The following is an 18,772-nucleotide window of genomic DNA, read 5'->3' on the forward strand; positions in this document are numbered from 1 at the left end:
AAAAAAAATGTTTTTTTATTTGTCTGTTTTGGCAGGGTGGGTTCTAAAGATTTTAGTAGTCTAGCTTGAATGAGGGGTGGGGTTGCCCTCTTTCTTCAGGGCTGACCCCCAGCAAGAGGGCAGCAGGCCAATTAAAACACTAAATAACTTTAAATATGGATAAACTAAACATTATGAACAAATTTTACGTATGTGGTAACTTTATAATTAAGCTAGTACTTCAGTTATAAAGCAGACACAGTCGTGGAGTTGTCTTACAAGCTAAAATTGTGACATAAAGACGTGTTTTCATCCAAAATGGAGAAATAATTAAATATCGGACCAAAAAGCTGACCTCTGGTACCTGGTTGCACAGAAGACTCATGAAACAAGTAAACAAATATGGAAACACTGCCCCCTACTGGCCAATGATGCGAGATTATTCCTGAAAATGATTCCTTTCTTGGTAAATTTGCATTTATTTGCGCACACAAAAAATTACATCCTCCCAACATTATAAGAGTGACTTTCAGCATAACTAATACATATGAAATCAATAAGAAACAATTTCTGCATCAGATATCAGGTCATTTGTGACGGCATGCTCCAGCGGTTTCCCTCTGAACATTGTTACTCCAGTGTGATCCCTGATGTGGAAGTCGGAAACATTAGCTTGCCAGACTTTTTTTCCATCATTGAGTCAGAATATACAGCTGGTCAATAAAATAAACTCTGAAAGTAACATGTTGGCAAAATGGAAGCAGCTACTAGTGTGGTTATCCAAACAAACCTCCACAAAAGGTTGCTAATAATATATTTAAAAAAAAAAGAAATTCTTGCTGCTCCAACTATTCCTGCGAAAACTTTAAGTGCTTAAAAAAATATTTGTCTTCTGAGTGTTTTAGCATTTTCTACTTGGACCAAAAATAAAACATGGTAAACCAACATTGGTGAGTTTTATTACGATCCAATAAAACACTATTTGGTTTTCCAGAGTAAAATAATAACCAAGTCACTCAAACATATGATTCAAAGAAAAAAACTGAAATAAAGAACAAGGTTCATGAGCTTTCTTTAATCAATGCTCTGTATTTATTAAAACTACAAATCTGGCAACTGCAGATTCTATCTACCCTTCAATATTGAGAACCCCTTTAAAATGGCGTACTTTTAATTTACTTCAAACACATGGTAGATGACTTAATACTGCAGGAACCCTGCCTCGTTCTGTCGCAGAAGATCGACAAACTAAATCTGTTCAGCTCATAAATTAAAACAATAAATTAAAGCAGCAAAGCCCTCAGACAGATGTGTACAAGTAGAAAGGAGTTTGTATGAAATGTTAAATATAATCATTTACAATAATGGCAGGCTGCCAGGAGGTGCCAAAATGATCCCAAAAACGTAGAAAAGCCCCATGAGGAGGTTGAGCTTGGCAGTTTTTTGGGGGATCTTGGCATAGCATCGACTCCTGAACTGTTTCTCCAGAGGAAAGGCTATTGGCAGCGTGAGCAGAGGCAGGGCCATGCTGATGGTGTAACGGGTGGCGAGGATGCAAAAGAGCACGTACGGGACAAAGAGCAGCAGGTTGTATAGGACGTAAGAGAGTGTGGGGCCTATGAGGATGGCCAGAGTGACAATTCCTGCTTGCTTGTCAGAGTCCATGTCTCTGGTGTTGTTGCTGTGGAGAATGGCTTCTGTGTTGAGGGCCAACGGGACGGCGTACACCAGCGGCAGCACCGACAGGTAACCAACCTGCACGGCGTGGGCAAACATGACAGCCAAAGGGCCGAAGGTAATGAGGATTACGATGTCGCCCAGGGCCACATACTTAAGGCCAATGCCTGGAGAAAAGAGCAAACGAGAATCCACATTTAACCTCAACATAAATGAAAACATCTCCAAAAACAAACGTCACTTTCACACACACTGCTATTTAGGGCTGCTCAATTAATCGAATTTTAATCACGATTACGATCTGAGTTTTGAACGATTATAAAAAACAAAACAAGCAGATTATTTGCTCCTCCCGCTTGCGCTGCCCTGAGTTGCAAATGAAGCGCTCCCCCCACAGTGTTACCAATTTGGCGACTTTGACGCTATTTCTAACAGCTTTTCAGACCCCCTTCTTGACCTTTTAAATCTTAATAATACCTAGTGAACACCTCAGAAACATCTCTGGTAACCCTTAGCTACTTTCTGGATAACTGTCGTCGACATTTCCTGCAGGTTAGCTAAACACTCCGCCTGCTCTCCGGACCGTCCTTCAGGACATTAGGAAAGGGAATGATGTAGTGATGTGTCAGTCGCTAAAGACAGCTCTCAGAGTTGGCTCCCTGTTGGATTAACCAGAGTGAGTGACACACACACCGCACCTGCGGGCTCCTGAGCCACTAAAAACGGCTAAATGTGTGCGTGCGGCGCGCTAAACACACGTGCAGCTTGCCCCGATTGCTGTGAGACCAGGTTGGGGGGTGCAGCTGTAGTTGGGACAATTATTGCATTAAAAAAAAAACTGATGGACCTGTAAATAAATAGTTTATAAATAAGGTAGAAATAAGTTCCTCATGCTGATAATTAATAACTAATCTCTCTGAGGACACGGTGCTAGTGCACGCTCCTACAGCACCTCGACACGACTTCAATAAATGTTACGCAACATTTTGTGAACATCAATTTATTTACATTTATTTGTTATAAATGCCACTGTATGATTCTTGCTGTCAGTATTTGCAAGATATTGGTATTTGGGGTCTGTACTGGTTAGACTTAAATGAGTTAAACCAAGGTCTACAGCCCTTGGGTCATAAACTATGAGCTAAAAGTATATTGGTCTTTTTATACTGGGAATCAGGAGTTATTTTAGTGATCATCTTGTTTCTTATTTATTTTTGTCCTGATTGTGCCCTGAGCAATTTTATGACTGAATAAAAACAAATAAAATCAACATAAATAGAAAAATCGTCCTAAATAATCGTGATCTCAATTTCAGTCACAGTAATCGTGATTATTAATTTTGCCATAATCGAGCAGCCCTACTGCTATTTTTATTTTTCAGGTACAGAAACAAAAATGTGCGGTTCAGTCAAACTCAAAAAATGTGACTTTTTAGGGGTCATGTGAATGCACCATTACAAAGCAGCGTTTAAATAATCCTGCTTTTTTTTCCCTCCCAAGCTGTGAAGTCACCATAACTATGCACTCACACAAGAAACAACCGCTCTTCTATGTGGAAGTTTTAACATCCAGAATAAAAACTTTTAATTTGACTCCAATTTTTGGGATGTTATATTAATTATAGATTTTTTAGAATAATTTGGAATCAGCCCAAAGCGGTGCAGGAAGGTCAGAGAAGTAAAAGATTTACGAATCAGTTTTAGCCCCATTAAGCCAGAATTGGTGCTCCTCTACGATGTGATTCCAGATGTGGAAACCAGTACGAGTTTACAGTGAAGGTTTAAGCTAAAAGTCACTGGATCATTCAATTCCAGGAATTTAAATACAGCTTTATGCCAATCATTATTATAATTAAAATTATGCACACAAAAAATGCTCATTTTTATCTCATTCAAACTCCGGTTACTACAGTTGAGCTTTAATGAATGCACGTTATTAAAAATGATTTAAAAACCATTTCATTTAAATGTTTTTATGTTAATCTGTACAACAATGAACTATGTTCTGTGGAGAAATCCAGTCACAGCGAAGATTTCAGTTTGCATGAATTAGACGTATTTTTTTAAAGACACAAACTCCAAGATGTGTTTTGCTACCTAGAGGAAGTTGTGTGTGAAATCAGCATATAAAGAAATTCAAATTTTACTTCTACTCACCTCCAGTATATAAAAAAGAACTGGAGAGTCCCCCAAAGTAAATAAGAGCGAGATGCTCCAGCTTTAGTGTAGACAGGAAGTAGAGCAGCGTGGCACACAAGCATCCCAAAGAATACAGCAAAGCACCAAACATGACAACATCCTGCGGCGCCAGAATTTCATCCACCAGAGTCCTGTCGTCACTTTTCTTGTGATCAATTCCCTTAGAGAAGTCATAGTAGGTGTTTACGAGGTTCCCTGCCCCGTGGACAACGAGGACAGCCACAGCACACACCATCAGGACGAGCAGGTCCACGGAGCCCTCCAGTTTGTAGGCCAAGGCGCTGCCGAGGGCCACGGGTATGAGCGAGGCGCTAAAGCTCCACGGTCTCAGAGCTAGCACATAAGCTGCACACTTCTGTCTGACGTGTGAGGCGACACGGGCCATCCTCGACGTGTGGTCGGCGGCGACAGGGGGATTCTGCCTCTCGTTCACGAAAGCCTGCCACTGATGGACATTGTGACCATTCGATCCGGCCAGCACAAATGTTTTCGCCCGGCCTTCTTGTGGTCCTTTAGCCATTCTTCTGCAGGGGCTCTACAGATTGAGCAACGTTCCCAAGTATTAGTCTGGGGTTCCTGTGGGAACAAATCACATCAGAGACACGATAACACCCGACTACCTTTGCACCACATCCAGCCAGGGAAACCATCCTCTAGCTCAGACTACAAATGTGGCTGGAACATTTTGTAAATTGGTTTCAAATGCTTATGCTTGTAATTATCAAACAAATATTTACTGGTTTATAGTTAAGACTTTTATAAAGGTGTTGCCATCTTCTTTGTTACTTATATTACGATTTGTATATATGTACATAGTACTGTTAAAGAGTCAATATTCATTAAAGAGCAAGTCACCCCCAAATAAACTTTTTTTTGCTGATACACTAAATAAACGAGTGTCTAATCGTGCTGCAGACACGTGTCGTCAATAATTTGGCACTTCAGTGCATCTTAGTTAAAATTTAAATATTCTGCCTAAAACTGGCAGTGTTGTGCCGTTGTCAGGTAAAAACTCTGCACTGTATTTTAGTTTAAATCTGCCACCGCTATTGGCTAAGAAGTATGCTATGATGTAAACTGGTACATTATGATGTCACAATGCTGTCGTGAGCCTGAGTGTGTGTGTATTTGTTAGCGGCTCCGCCCCCTCGGTCTGCCAGGCAACAGCATGTGTTGCATTTTTCAAACATGAAGTGGGAGTGGAGTTAGACTCTGGTAGGGGTTGACTTGCTCTTTAAGCAACCATACTAATTCTCAAATTGGGACTTTTGACATTTTTTAAAGAAGTATTTAAGTAAATTGTTATAACCAGTTCCATGACTTACAGGATTTGATAGAAATTTTTAACTTATGCATTTTAAAGTGGTTCTTTACTCATCCGTCAGTAGTAAATGGATGTATTTTAATGCTTTCATGATAAAGTCTCTGTTTGGAGGCTTAAAATCATTCTACAAAAAACAATGAGATGTAAGAGCTGAACAGCACAAAACAGCAGATGATCAAAGAAAATTTTGAGCAGATATTTAGAGAAACACTGCTGAAGAAAACATTTAAAAAACACAAAGTTTGTGAAGCAAAAGATAAATAAATGAGGGGTGAGCCCATTTTCTTTTTGCAATGCTGCATTTTTAGTTTGGTTTATCAAGCTTCTGGCAGTTTTAGCTCTTCATCTAAAGTTTTTATGATGGGTTTTGTGTCATAACAGGATCATTTTGTCACTCTTCATCTCATATATGATGCCATGTGATTAATCTAGACGAGAGTTGTCCTTACAATTCAAGCTCCTGACCAGTGTTCAGTGAGCTAACCTGCAGAGATATTTACTCTTTCAGTTGTCTGATACTTTATAACCCAGAGCCTTCTGTACTTTATTTTCCATGTTGTTTCGGTTGTTTCCCAATGACTCTTATGTTTTAGGTATGCAAATGGACTGGTTGGTAAAAAAAAATAATGCTACTGCACTACTGGCAGTCCATTGTCATATCTCTGATCACTTTAAAAGATATTAACAAAAAACTTCCCCCACTTAAAAGAACATTTTAGTCAGATTTGAAATGCAGCGTCTAAAAATAAATCTTCCTTTTAGCAACACTTATATTTCAAGGTGTTTATAACTGAAAATACATAAAAAAAACAAAGTTTAGGATATCTAAAAAAAAATTCCCAACTCATATCAATAATTATACAAATTTCTATTAACAACAAATTGTTGCACTTTTCATTAATGTGGAAAATGAGCTTTCAGCTCCAGGAGAAACATTGTGCAGACCTAAAATATTAATCCTAACAGAGGAAACGTTCATGTACAAATTATATTTCGAAGCATTATTTTTTTAATACACAACTGTATTTTTAGACATAGTGCAGGTCTGAAATGACTCCGGTGTTGTGCCAAAAAGCGACTCGCTGCCAACAAATGATTAGCCACCGCGGGATCGCGCACGGTTAGGGTAATTGCATTTCCAGAACGAAATTCCCCAGAATTTTGCATTAAAACTCGGCATATCTAGCAATATGGACATTGAGAAAGCAGAGATAACCCCGTCCGGTACTTAAACAGATGTTTATCACGGATATTATTTTTTTTCCAGTTCAGAAGTTGTTTTAAGTGTTGCTATTTGTCTTAAACGTTTACAATAAGGATATATCAATACTTTTTGCAATATTAGCGATTGAAAGATGGTTTGTGGTAAGAACTGGCTTTCTTTATGTTACAGCCTTGATACTAAAAAATAAATAAACAGTGTATCCTGTGATGTGACTAATAACATCAAGAGACAACAAATAAAGTAATATTTAGGTAAATTTAACCCTTTACACGTGACCAGGACACTGTAATCGATTTTTGGCAAGGGAAATTATCATTTTTTGCCATTTTGGGGGTGTTTATGATGATACAGTAGACAGTATGAGTACAATAACATCAACAGATAATACATAAAACCCTTATTTGGTCAATTTTAGCCTCCATGAAAATCTGAGCAATTCAATCACTTTTTGGCATGTAAAATGCCATTTTTGTTGTCTACAATTAAATAGTCAATAAAGAATTTAAAGATATTTTGAGGCCTTTCTTATAGGTAAACAGGAGGGTATAGTCTCTATTTGGCAAGTGACAATCTTAATTTTATGTGCTGAAGTGCTTTTATCTTGTTAGTTTTAAATAGAGCAAAGTAATGTATAGATAGTAACCTACACAGTGTCATTGTAAAGCCAAAGCTTGATCAGTTTAAATACTATTTTTTAAGTAAAAATGTGCCCCAAACTAGTTAACTGTGGCTCCATGTCAAGTGGACTACAGAAAGGAAGGGAAAAAATCAAATCGCTGGAGAATTGTTTATTTCCATTTATACAACGTTTGACTTTATTCAATACAGGGTGCCATTTTAAACTGTTTGTTTATTTTTTAGTATCAAGGCTGTAACATAAAGAAAGCCAGTTCTTACCACAACATCTTTTAATCGCAAATATTGCAAAAAGGATTAATACATCATCATTGTGAACGTTTAAGTCAAATAGCAACACTTAAAACAACTTCCGAACTGGAAAAACTAATATCCGTGATAAACATCTGTTTAAGTACCGGGCGAGGTTATCTCTGCTTTCTCAATGTCCATATTGCTAGATATGCTAAGTTTTAAGGCGAAATCCCGGGGAATTTCGTCTAGAAATGCAATTACCCTAACCGTGCGCGATCCCGCGGTAGCTAATCATTTTTTGGCAGCGAGTCGCTTTTTGGCACAACACCGGTCATAATCCGAATGTTGGATATTATTTACAGTTCATTCTGGATAGGAAGAGCATCCTTGTGGATAACTGGAGCAGAAACACACAAACAGACTGTGCAGACATTCGTTCGTAGAAGAATTATTTAAACACATTTTGATTTTTGACTAAATTAAGTGAAAATTTTACGTGTTTCATTACGTGTATCATGTGCGTAAACATTCGGCTAACCCGCCTTATCTGACCAGAGCGATTGTAGAACCAAATATTAGATTCGATTCAAATTTAAAATAAGATGTTCACAGAAAAAAAGCAGACCGTTTCGTCATGTAGACAAAATATGATAAAGACAGACAACCTGGGACTAACTCCTGAGATTATAGGCTTAAAGCTAATAGGCTAACCATCAAGCTAACGTTAGAAGTTCAGGAGCAGATGGGAGGAAATGTCTGACGGAAACTACTCTTACCTGCTACGGCTTCAATAACCCGACACAAAAACACTTTATTTTCATCTACCAGCATATTTAAACGCAAGCTGAGCCTGACACAGCATCAAGGAGTCGGAGAGGTTACATGTCAGCCTCAACTGCTACACTTGATAGGCACGCTTCCTCCGTCACGTGTGCAACATTAGTTGGTGCTCAAAGAAACGGCGACTCGTGAAATAGTTCCGGCGTGAAAACTGCTCTATTTTTTAAGAGCAGACATAAAAGCACATAAGCACAGCTGTTTAAACTTAAATAACATTCCAGATTTAAATATTGACAAAACCAACAAACCCAATTTAATTTAAATAAATTGGCTTTAGGTCCGTTTTAAAATAGAGGTTAAATGGTTAGTTTATCTAAAGACGCTTTCCATTTTTGTCCTTGGAAATCTTGGTAACAATAGATCCACAGACTCTGTTTGAAATTTGATAAGAGAATATTAGTTATTTTAATAGGAAAATGTATCAAACAATGACTTTTTCCTTTTGTCCTGACTTGTGTTGAGAAGAAAACAAAAACTGGTGCAACATAATTTATTTTTGCAGTAAGTCTGTATTCTGGCTCTTGTATTCTGGATCATCTCAAACGTTTAAAGGCATTGTTTGACTACCAGCAGTGCCATATCTGCTAATAAATTGAAAATTAGTCAAAATATAACAGCAGAATAATATAAAAATTATAAATTAAACAGGTTTAAACCTCCTGATGCACTTAAGAATATATTTGAGTTTTAATGGACAGTGATGAAAAAACATTCTCTTCTGTCAACCCAATGCTGAACTTCATCTTATACATTATGGAGAAAAATGTTTCACTCCACACTTGACCTATTATTATCAGTCACAACGCCAGAGAGAGGGTTCTCTTATCTCCAGAGAGACGTTTTACGACTTTTTTAAGTTAGATTTTTATAAAAACGTGTTTATGAAGTTCTCTGCACAAAAATAATCTCAAATAAAACTATTTCTGCAGTTTAATTCTTGACTATTTCAGTATCTTCCAGAATGAGCTGTTTCAGGGCTCTGTCATTTTAAGAAAACAAGCTGGAACTGGCCACGCCCACCCATCCTCTGCTCAGGCTGCTATGAGCTGACAATCTCCAATGTCTAGGAGTGGCAAACATGTAAAGAGCTGCTGCTCCTCCTCCAGCAGTAGCTGCTCACCTCCAGGTGAGAGGTGGTTCTATGCTAACTTCACCATTAGTGACATTACAAATGGGGACATTTTAAAAGGGCTTGTTTTAGGCACATAACTCCCAAAACTAAACACTGCAAGAAAACAGATGGACTGTATATTTTCTTAAAGATAAGAATGTTTAGAGACCCACATGGCAGCACAGAACGGTGCAAAAGGGGAGTTTTGCATAAAGTGTCCCCTTTAAGTTGCCTTTGTTTACACACATCCAAACGAATAAATCCAGAAATTACATATTGTGTCCTCATGCAGCCACATGTGTGTTTAAATACTCATTTAATGCAAGCAAATCTCAGCACCACTCTGACTGAAAACTGGTGGACATTTTTATTCACCTCTAAATAGAGGCATGAGACCCACATTTGCATATTTTCTTTAGGTTTTTGTCTCTAACAAGTCACCAACCTTTATCCTTGATGAAGATGAGCTTCTGCCCCCTCTGATAACGTATCGTGATACGCCCCTGGTTCTTGTGTGTGGATGGATTGCTCTCCCCCCTCTAGTACAGAAATACAAGAGGAAAGAAAAAAAAACTCCAGCAGCCCATCTGATTCTGCTTAAACCGCGCTGTGGCGGGACGAGCAGTGCGTTTGGTTTTCATTAGATAGTCTCGACACTGACCCCCTGCCCCAGCTCCAGAAACGCGAAGCCAGCCCGCTTGGCAGGCGCGCGCTGAGAGGAAAAGCAGAGCTGGTGCGCAGTCTGCGCAGCTTTCTGCACCCCGAGCTGCGCCGCCGCACACAGACAAACTGACTGATGTCACCACCAAGAAGCACACATCTGCATTGAGGTGACGAGCTGTATTCGCAGATACTTTTTGTTTCCTGTGAAACTGAAGCCATGGTGTGCAGCCGGACTCCCGGACGGCTACGCAGCGGAGGCTCCGCTCCTCTGCTGGCCGCTGCGCTGCTCAGCCTTCTGCTCGCAGGGATGCAAACCACAGCGTTTCCCTCCTGGAGGGTCGAGGTATGCTGGGACCGCTTCATCTCAGAAATCAAGGACAGTTGTAGGGAGGCAATATTAAACCACACTCCAAATTATTGCTTTGCAACTTGCTTCTGCAATATTGTTCCTTTTTAACTCTGCTTATTTATCTTGGAGTTTAATTGATATGACAGGAAATAGATTAAGATTAAATGACGCACGTAGCCTCTAATCCTTATTTACAAAACTCAAACCTGCACGTTGTGCACATCTGACTCTCAAAATTCCTATTAATAGGAATCAACTGTTCATAAATTTCCTCCTTAAAACCCAGTTTATTTCTCATGCAGACAGATGGAGTCCTCTGGCAATTGACGTCAGATTGGATTCGTGTTTGGTTTAAGAAGGAAAAATGATGAATTAGATCAGGCAACCAATCCTGGTCATATTCCTGCTGAACTGATGAAATGTGTTGTGATCGCTGCCAACCGCCCACTGTGTTAGTGAGCCTGAGGGATAGGTTTTATGGCTTTCCCTTTGCCACACACTCTCATGTCAGTCAGGAAGACTGCTGGAGGATAACTCACCCAGATTAGCTCAGTCTATAGCATGTAGCACCACCTGTGATGTCATTATGTTGTGAAATGTTATGATGATTTCAAAAAGATTTATCAGAAAGAATGTTTCAGGCTCAGTTTACCAAGGAGGAAAACAAACATAATGCTTCTTTTTTTGTTTCTAAAGCTTGGAATGAAAATTCCTTGTTTGGTAGTTTGACACTAAACTATTCCAGACTTCCCTCAGAGATTCCTCCTCAGATGTTTTTGCTTTGTGAGTCAAAACTCTCTCCTGCTCCAGGATCTAGTCTAAATCTTTACTCTTCCCGGTTTGTAATTCATCTCAATCTGAGCCAAAGCGTGAGTGTGGATGTGCTGGGATACACGACGCAGAGCTGTCCTGCATGCTCTTGACCTCAAACACCTCATAAATGAGCGTCATCCTGGGTCTGCGGACAACCTTTGTTGAATTGAAACCGTCACTAGCTCTTCCTGAAAAGCAGATGTTTTTGCAACTTTTAATAAACCCAACCCAGTTGCCATTTTTGTTGCTGAAAATAGACTAATGTTAATATTTCAAAACCAAGAAAGCAACAAATCTAGGAAACTGCAAATGTATGAAACCCTTCCGTCAAACGGTTTAGACACCACTGGTGTAGAACAGAGTTTGGACAGTCTGACTAAATATTTAAAGGCTCAGTGAGCTTTAGCAGCATGTTGCTTGGCTGCATTCAGACCAGAGAGATGAGTCTGTTTATGAAGATGTTTTTGCTTTTTTTAATCTGTGAGCTGAGGAATGGAGAGCATCTGTGAGCAGCCTCTTGTTTTACCTCAGCTCCTCAGAGAGCGTGATGCTGCTACACGCTCAGCTGTTGGACCCCGAAGTCTTCACACAGACCTAAACCGTGCACACCTGTGGAAATCTTCATCCAGTCCAGGAACTGTTTAATTTTAACATTTCAGTTAAATTTTATTTAAATTTGATTGAAATGACTAATTCAATTCAATTCAAAAATACTTTATTACTCCCAGAGGGAAATTGATTGCTGTAGTAGCTCAGAATAATAATAATAATCAAGTCATCAAAGAGTTGTTGTATATTACAATGGCTGTTGGCAGGAAGGATCTCCAGTAGCGGTCAGTGTTGCAGTGAAACTGAAGAAGCCTCTGCTGAAGACACTCTTCCGTTGTCGGACAGTCTTGTGAAGAGAATGCTCAGGGTTGTCCATCATTTTCTTCATTCTCTGGAGAATCCTTCTTTGCATTATCTCCTCCAGCGGTTCCGAAACTGCCAAAACTGTGGCTGAGTCCTTGAAAGGGCTTGGAGTTCCTCCATCTTGTTGGCCAGTGATCTCACGTTGCCCATTATGATCAATGGAAGAGATGGTTTGAATTTCCTCTGTCTCCGTTTTGCTCCCGCTCTGCATCCACGCTTCTTGCGTTTTAGCTCATTTGGGATTTGTGGCTTCAGTTGAGGTATTATTTCAGCCTTCCCAATGTTAATCAGCTGCTTCCGATTGTAAACCAGCTTGTTGCCATGGTTACGCATCATAACAAATGTTCAAAAAGTGAAAAAAGCTAAAAAAAATAGCAGTAAAAATCCTCCAAGTTTCACAGCACCAGAAACAGAAAAGTAGTGTCCAAAAAATACAGTTTTTCTTGAGAAACTAGAAGAAAAAATGCTCAAGAAAAGGCAAAACTTACATTTAGTCAACAGAGCTACTCCAACATGCAGCCACCCAGAGCAGCGCAGTTCCAGGAAGAAAAAAAAGGGAGACTCACTGGAAGAAACTCCTGTTGATTTGCACGGTGAGGTGAATCATTAAAGGTTTTTGCTTTGTCCAAGGAAGAAGCTCACACCACCGTGCTGCTCATCGGGATCCGCAAGGAGGCCCGCTCCCAAGTGCTCAACCTCTCCAGGAACAAGCGCTACACTCTGACCCCGGAGAATCTCAAATGGGACAAGTTCAAGCTGACATACAAGTATTTACATTCTAAAAAGAGACTTGTTCAATGTGTCAAAAGTTGCACTGCAGCTCCAAAGATCTCTGAATCTGTTGATGTGGTTCAATTCCACTTTAACGAGATATTTTTATCCAGTGACAAAAGTTTCGTCATCTCTTCCAAGATACACATTCATATGTTATTGACACAAAAGCTGGTCTAAGTCATCCTGGAGATCCATTTGAAGAAAGAAGGAAAATGAAAGAGTGCTGAAATGACTCCTGCACTCGCGCTGCAGTGGCAGGGATTCAAAAACAGTCTGGATTTTGCTCGATTAACTCCTTCTGGAGCTGTAAATGATCCTGCAAAGTCCTCAACGGAGAGGCTAAACTAGAGAGAGGCACGGTCCCCGAGTTTTGGTGGTCCAGCAGACAACAGGCAGATGATTCAACGCTCTTTAAATGTTTATTGAATTGGAGGAATCAATGGCAACCTCTAAACAATGAATCACCTTTATTGAGAGCACTGGCAGAGCTCTAACTCAGGCAGAAATGAAAATAAAGTCTCAGTAATGGAGCTGTAGCTGCAGAGCTTGTGGGAATTCATGCACGTCTGAACAGTAGCTACTGTGTTTTGGACCGTTTCTCTGCCACGGAGGAATGTGCGCAGAGATCCGTGTTAACTACACAATCCTGTCGTTACCACAACAGGTTGCTCTCTTTTCCTACAAACCTGATGAACGCTAGCGACGCGCGCCGAGGGTTCGCCAGGGCTTTTGGCATGTGGAGCGACATCTCGCCGTTCACATTCAGAGAAGTGCCAGCCGACCAAGAGGCAGACATTAAGATTGGTGGGTACTCCTGCATGCAGCCGCTTTAGCCTCAGACTTTTGCTTTCTTTGGCTCGGAGGTCTAAAATTCTGATTTGTTGTTGCTCTTTTTTTCTCTCATCCTGCTGTCACCATAGAAATGTTCTCCCCTCCAGACGGTTCCAACCACTCTACCGTGACTGCATTACTAAGCCTGTATTTATGATTCTAAGTGAAAATAAAAAGAACATGCTCGACAGCTCCCATACATGGCAGAGGAGTCTCATTTATGCTTTATCTGTTCTTCTGGCCACAAACTGGAGCCCAGCATAAATCCTGAGCGACATGTGAGGGGCTTGGTTGTTACTCTGCAGAGTAAAAGCTGAGCAAAGAGCTCTGTCTGTCTGTCGTACTAATTCATTATTTCACCACCGTTGTCTACAAAGAGGAGAAAAAATGGCTTTCCGCTTTGCTCTGAGGCGTCTGTGTCTCTGCTCTGGCAGGTTTCTACCCAGTCAACCACACAGACTGCTGGCAGTCCTATTTGCACCATTGTTTCGACGGCATCACAGGTGAACTGGCCCACGCATTCTTCCCACCTACAGGCGAGATCCACTTTGACGACCACGAACACTGGATTCTGGGAAATATGCGCTTCAGCTGGAAGAAAGGCACGTTTAGATGTTTGACCCATAAAGTGACGGCAAGGGAAGATTACCAGCTCTGTTTATCTTGCAGGCGTTTGGCTGACGGATCTCGTCCATGTGGCGACACATGAAATTGGTCATGCCCTTGGACTCATGCACTCTATGGACCCAAAAGCAATAATGCACCTGAACGCAACCCTGACGGGACGCAAGCTGATCACGCAGGATGACGTGTGGGGTCTGCACCGTCTCTATGGTATGTTCGCGTCGTCTGATTTCACAGAACGCAATTTCTTCTTATGGGCCATTCCCATCTGTACCGGGTCGGCCCGGGCCGGGTAGCCCCAGTCGGCCCCAGCCTGGCCCGGTTGATTCCGCACATCCTTGCCTTAAGCCCATGTGGGCTGATTCTACCCACCAATCAGAGGCTTGCTCTAATGGAAGGTGGGAATTTGCTGTCAGCAGTGGGTGTGTTGGCCCTGGTCGGCCTGAAGCAGACCCCCTCGAGAAGAGGGCTGAGAATGAGCCTTGGTTGGCCCGGAAATATACCAGGCCACCCAGATATGTAAACAACCTACCTACCCGGCCCGGGACGACGCGGTACAGATGGGAATGGCCATAGACGTAATTTTTTGGGGGGGGGGGGGGGGGGGACAGGGGGGACATGTCCCCCCCACTTTTTCCAAAGTCAAGTTTTGACCCCTGCATTTTTTACCATCCAAAAGCAATATTACTTTATATTAAATTGGCACTGGTTGAGCTCTAGGACCAAGAAGAAACGTTTGTGTTGAAGCCTGTTTCCCATTACAGTGATCCCTCGCTACTTCGCGGTTCGTTTATCGCGGATTCACGACTTCGCGGATTTTTTCTTTGGAGACTTATTCAAGGGAAATTCGCCGATTCGCGGTATTTTTCACCGATTCGCGGTATTTTTCTATGTGAAATATCAAGAAATTCCTGTTTTTTCATCAATTTCATCATAAAATGTACATTAAAGGGTGGTTTGTTAACAGTACTATGTAAAAGGAGGGCTTTAATAGTCTGAATACTGTACGTACCTGTTAAATAAATACTGTAAATATGGTGTCCCTACTTCGCGGATTTTCACCTATCGCGGCCAGGTCTGGAACGCATCTACCGCGATAAACGAGGGATCACTGTAGAATATACTGTAAAGATACCCCCCCGTGTCCTCCCCCACATCTAAAGTGAAAATTACATCCATGGGAATGGCCCATTTGAGAACCTCTGACCTTGTAGGAGTCCATCAATCATCTGAAACACACTTGCATGAGAAAAACTAAAAGAGAGACGGTTTGTCTTCATGACAGATCTGGAGCAATATAAACAAAAATTCAACTCTTGAAAAGAGCAGCAGGACAATTATTTTTGCTTACCTTGACCTGGTTTGACTACCTTTGCAAAAGTTTCAAGGACGTTGTTTAACTTGCTAATGGGAGCGTTGAAGGATGTCGGCGCTGTCACAAAGACAGGCCTGCGAGTATAAATGCCCAGTAAGCTGTCACAATAGAAGGCAGGCTCTCATTAGCTGCAGCTCAACAGGCAGTCCGCCATGACTGTAGGCCAAGTTAGGGCAGGAATTCCTCAAAACGAGTGTTTAATCTGACAGAGTAGCACACTGCAACGTCTGAATCTGGCATTGGCAGAATTACGGCTCAATCCAGAGAAAATCTGATGATGCATTTTTGGTCCAAAGCAGTAGGAAAGTAGACCGCTGTGTTTGTCTTTGACAAGTGACACTGCAAGCCAATGTGGCATTAATGCTTACTGTATAAACTACTTAATGAGTCATCATTCATGTGTGTTATGGTGAGTCAGTTTTGCTGGCGCCAAAAGCAGATGGGAGATCCAATGTTTTGTTTTTTTTGCAGCTGACTGGGAACTGCTTTCTGATCGTCCTTCTGAATCCACCCCCCTCTCTCTTCCAGGATGTCTGGACCGGTTATTCATCTGTCCTGCTTGGGCTCGGAAAGGCTACTGTGACAGCAAGCGTAGGCTGATGCAGAAGCACTGCCCCTCCAGCTGTGATTTCTGTTATGGTAAGACGGTCCGCCGGGGATTGAGTTTTCTATTAGTTGCAGTGTAACAAGATGCTGTGAAGCGTTTGCCAGTGGAGCTAAGGGTAGCCGACAGGTCCAGCCACACGGAGCTGTGATGGAGAACTGCAAGGATCTGACTTGAGGGGGAGATTTTATTGGAAACCGTAGCATCTCCAGGGAGGTTCAGAAAAGTCGGTACCTGTTTTTTGGCGTCTCAATCACAGCTCCTTTATCCAGATTCCTCAGCTGTCTTACTTCCTGAGCTTCTTTAGTTTTACTAGGAGAGGCTCCGCGCTGAAGTCTTGAGTTACACAACAGAAAATGGCTTCTCTAACAGCCCCTAGATTGTTTTAGCTTTCAGAGAATTTTGTCCGCAACAAGGGACAGCGTGGAGACAGGCACGAGGATACGATTTCTGGCCTGCAGTAATCTGCTCCTCGTTGCTGATTGGGAGACGGCAGTGGAAAATTCCTGAGTGACTCCAAACCGCTGGAATTTCAGACTGTGGCTTGAGGGTTAGAGACACACAAGGTCAATTTGGATTTTTGCGGCATTAACGAGAATGACTGGTTTTTAGAGTCACACGCTGGTCTGTCGGAAGTTAGACGGGCGTAATCACCACATCACGAGCAGTCCAGCACAAGAGTTTGATAAGGCTCAAATCAAGAGCTTTGCTATAATTTATCTAAGAGTAAAGAAATATTCTTTCCATCGTTTTATTCTAGAATTCCCATTCCCAACTGTGGCTCCAACACCAACTCCCATGAGGACCAAACACAAGCTGGTGATCGAAGGCAAGAGGTTAACGTTTCGCTGTGGGAAGAAAATCGCATCAAAGAGAGGCAAAGTCTAGTAAGTCCCACTAAAGTTCATCACTAAACGCGATGTCCTGAAGGGTGTCTGAAGTCCGCCTCCTGTTTCAGCTGGTACAAAGACGGGGAGCTGTTGGAATTCTCTCACCCAAACTATATCTCCCTGAAAGACGACCACATCACCATCGTGGCCAACGCCATCAACGAAGGCACGTACACATGCGTCGTAAAGAAAAGGGACAAAGTTCTCACTAACTACTCGTGGAGGGTACGGGTTCGCTTCTGAAGGCCTCCTCAGCCCTGCGGCACATGGGACTCTAGGGCACATATTTAATTTTTGTATCACCTTAATGAAATGTTTTTCCTTTGATAACTTTTAAATAGATGTTTAACATTCAAATAATAAAAAATCAATAACGGGTAAACTTAAGTGTGTTGAGGTCGATGACTGTGGAAAGTATGGACAAGTCCTCCGCGTTGTCACCCATAGGTCTTTGAAGAGCTGAATTGAAGCCTAGTGGGTGGTTCCCAACGCCGCCGTCGCCATCTTGGCAACATTTCTCTTTTCAAGGACGTTGTTTAACTTGCTAATGGGGGCGTTGAAGGATGTTGGCACTGTCACAAAGACAGGCCTGCGAGTCCAAATGCCCAGTAAGCTGTCACAATAGAAGGCAGGATCTCGTTAGCTGCAGCTCAACAGGCAGTCCGCCATGACTGTAGGCCAAGTTAGGGCAGGAATTCCTCAAAACGAGTGTTTAATCTGACAGAAAAATACAAAACTGGAGCTGAGCAGGGCTGTGAGGGCGGGGGCAGATGGTTGCCACCCAATAAACTGAGACGATGTAGATATGAACTAACTGAGCTAACAAAAGGCAACGGAAGTTTTCAACCCTCTTCTACCTTCTGTGCAACACTTTTAACCTGAGGCTGAGGCCTTCCTGGAGAAATCAGGGAGCAAGATGCTAGCACTAGCACTGAAGGCATACACGCCCCTTATTTCTAAATTCAAGCTTTAATTAAATCTACAGTTGAGTTACAAAAAATGTTTTTCTGAACCAGGCTGTAAACACGTTTATTTCCGCTGTGAAGTTGCCATTTGTTAGTCAGTGGGAACCTGCTCCTTTCTGGAGCCAGCCCCTAGTGGATGAGTGGGGTAACTGCACCACAGCGCCAGATGGCCTAAAAGTCTGGACTGGGAGAAAAACATCTAAAAAAACTCTGAAAAATATATAAAAAGGTGACAGAAACCCCTTTGAGTTTCATCCTGAATAATTTACACACCAAATAAAACTAACCCACTAAAGTCAGAGTAAGCAATATTTACAGCATTTGAAGATTTGGACCTGAAAGAACACATGGAACATCTCAGATGTCTAGCTTACTTTACTAGTCTCACAATGAGGCCAGCAGTCTGCCTCCAGAGAGTTAGCAGTCAGTTCCCCTTGCTGCTCTTTCCAAGCTCATTCAACACATCAGGTGTAATAATCTGCAGGAGCTGTGATGGAGGCAGGGGACAGATAAAACTGATTAATGAATATTTCCATTGAGTGCTGCCTGTAGAGGCCCCAGGACGAAAAGGATTTTTCTGTCCTGCAGGACCCGACGCTGGTCTGTTTATTTAGATATTTTTGGCTGCCGATCAGAGGATTTATTGGTTTATTTCTGATGTTGTAAAGCAATTTAAAGACCAAGGCTGCTGCTGCTGCTTCGAATCTCTGGAAAAAAACTAAGTACAGAGACAAAGTGTGCACCACAA

At 41.6% G+C, this 18,772-nt stretch overlaps 2 protein-coding genes across 3 annotated transcripts; one reads left to right on the forward strand and one right to left on the reverse strand.

Annotated features, from left to right (window-relative positions):
- Positions 1 to 916: 916 nt before the first annotated feature.
- Positions 917 to 8,205, reverse strand: ubiad1 (UbiA prenyltransferase domain containing 1). The gene is made up of 3 exons (XM_015966995.3): positions 8,050 to 8,205; positions 3,813 to 4,430; positions 917 to 1,823 (listed from the first exon to the last, which is right to left on the reverse strand). The coding sequence occupies exons 2-3, from the start codon at positions 4,372 to 4,374 to the stop codon at positions 1,336 to 1,338; spliced, it is 1,050 nt and encodes a 349-aa protein (XP_015822481.1). The 5' UTR covers positions 4,375 to 4,430; positions 8,050 to 8,205; the 3' UTR covers positions 917 to 1,335.
- Positions 8,206 to 9,957: 1,752 nt separating this feature from the next.
- On the forward strand, positions 9,958 to 17,442 carry mmp23ba (matrix metallopeptidase 23ba). Of its 2 annotated transcripts, none has more exons than XM_015967001.3 (8): positions 9,958 to 10,230; positions 12,592 to 12,728; positions 13,400 to 13,539; positions 14,001 to 14,168; positions 14,236 to 14,400; positions 16,037 to 16,204; positions 16,930 to 17,056; positions 17,128 to 17,442. In XM_015967001.3, exons 1-8 carry the CDS (start codon positions 10,105 to 10,107, stop codon positions 17,300 to 17,302), a joined length of 1,206 nt encoding a protein of 401 aa, XP_015822487.1. In that variant the 5' UTR covers positions 9,958 to 10,104; the 3' UTR covers positions 17,303 to 17,442. The 2 variants fall into 2 exon arrangements, with proteins under 2 accessions (XP_015822487.1, XP_015822489.1); XM_015967003.3 differs by having other exon boundaries at positions 16,094 to 16,204.
- Positions 17,443 to 18,772: the final 1,330 nt, after the last annotated feature.

This window comes from Nothobranchius furzeri, chromosome 15 (assembly GCF_043380555.1).
Source record: "Nothobranchius furzeri strain GRZ-AD chromosome 15, NfurGRZ-RIMD1, whole genome shotgun sequence".
Classification (NCBI taxonomy): Eukaryota; Metazoa; Chordata; class Actinopteri; order Cyprinodontiformes; family Nothobranchiidae; genus Nothobranchius; species Nothobranchius furzeri.

Excerpts from the sequence above, each read along its gene's own strand:
- ubiad1 (XM_015966995.3), bottom strand. The coding sequence starts at position 4,374 with ATGGCTAAAGGACCACAAGAAGGCCGGGCGAAAACATTTGTGCTGGCC. Across the intron at positions 1,824-3,812 it reads TTCTTTTTTATATACTGGAG|GCATTGGCCTTAAGTATGTG; the intron begins GTGAGTAGAAGT and ends TCTTTTCTCCAG.
- mmp23ba (XM_015967001.3), top strand. The coding sequence starts at position 10,105 with ATGGTGTGCAGCCGGACTCCCGGACGGCTACGCAGCGGAGGCTCCGCT. Across the intron at positions 13,540-14,000 it reads AGAGGCAGACATTAAGATTG|GTTTCTACCCAGTCAACCAC; the intron begins GTGGGTACTCCT and ends CTGCTCTGGCAG. Across the intron at positions 16,205-16,929 it reads CAGCTGTGATTTCTGTTATG|AATTCCCATTCCCAACTGTG; the intron begins GTAAGACGGTCC and ends GTTTTATTCTAG.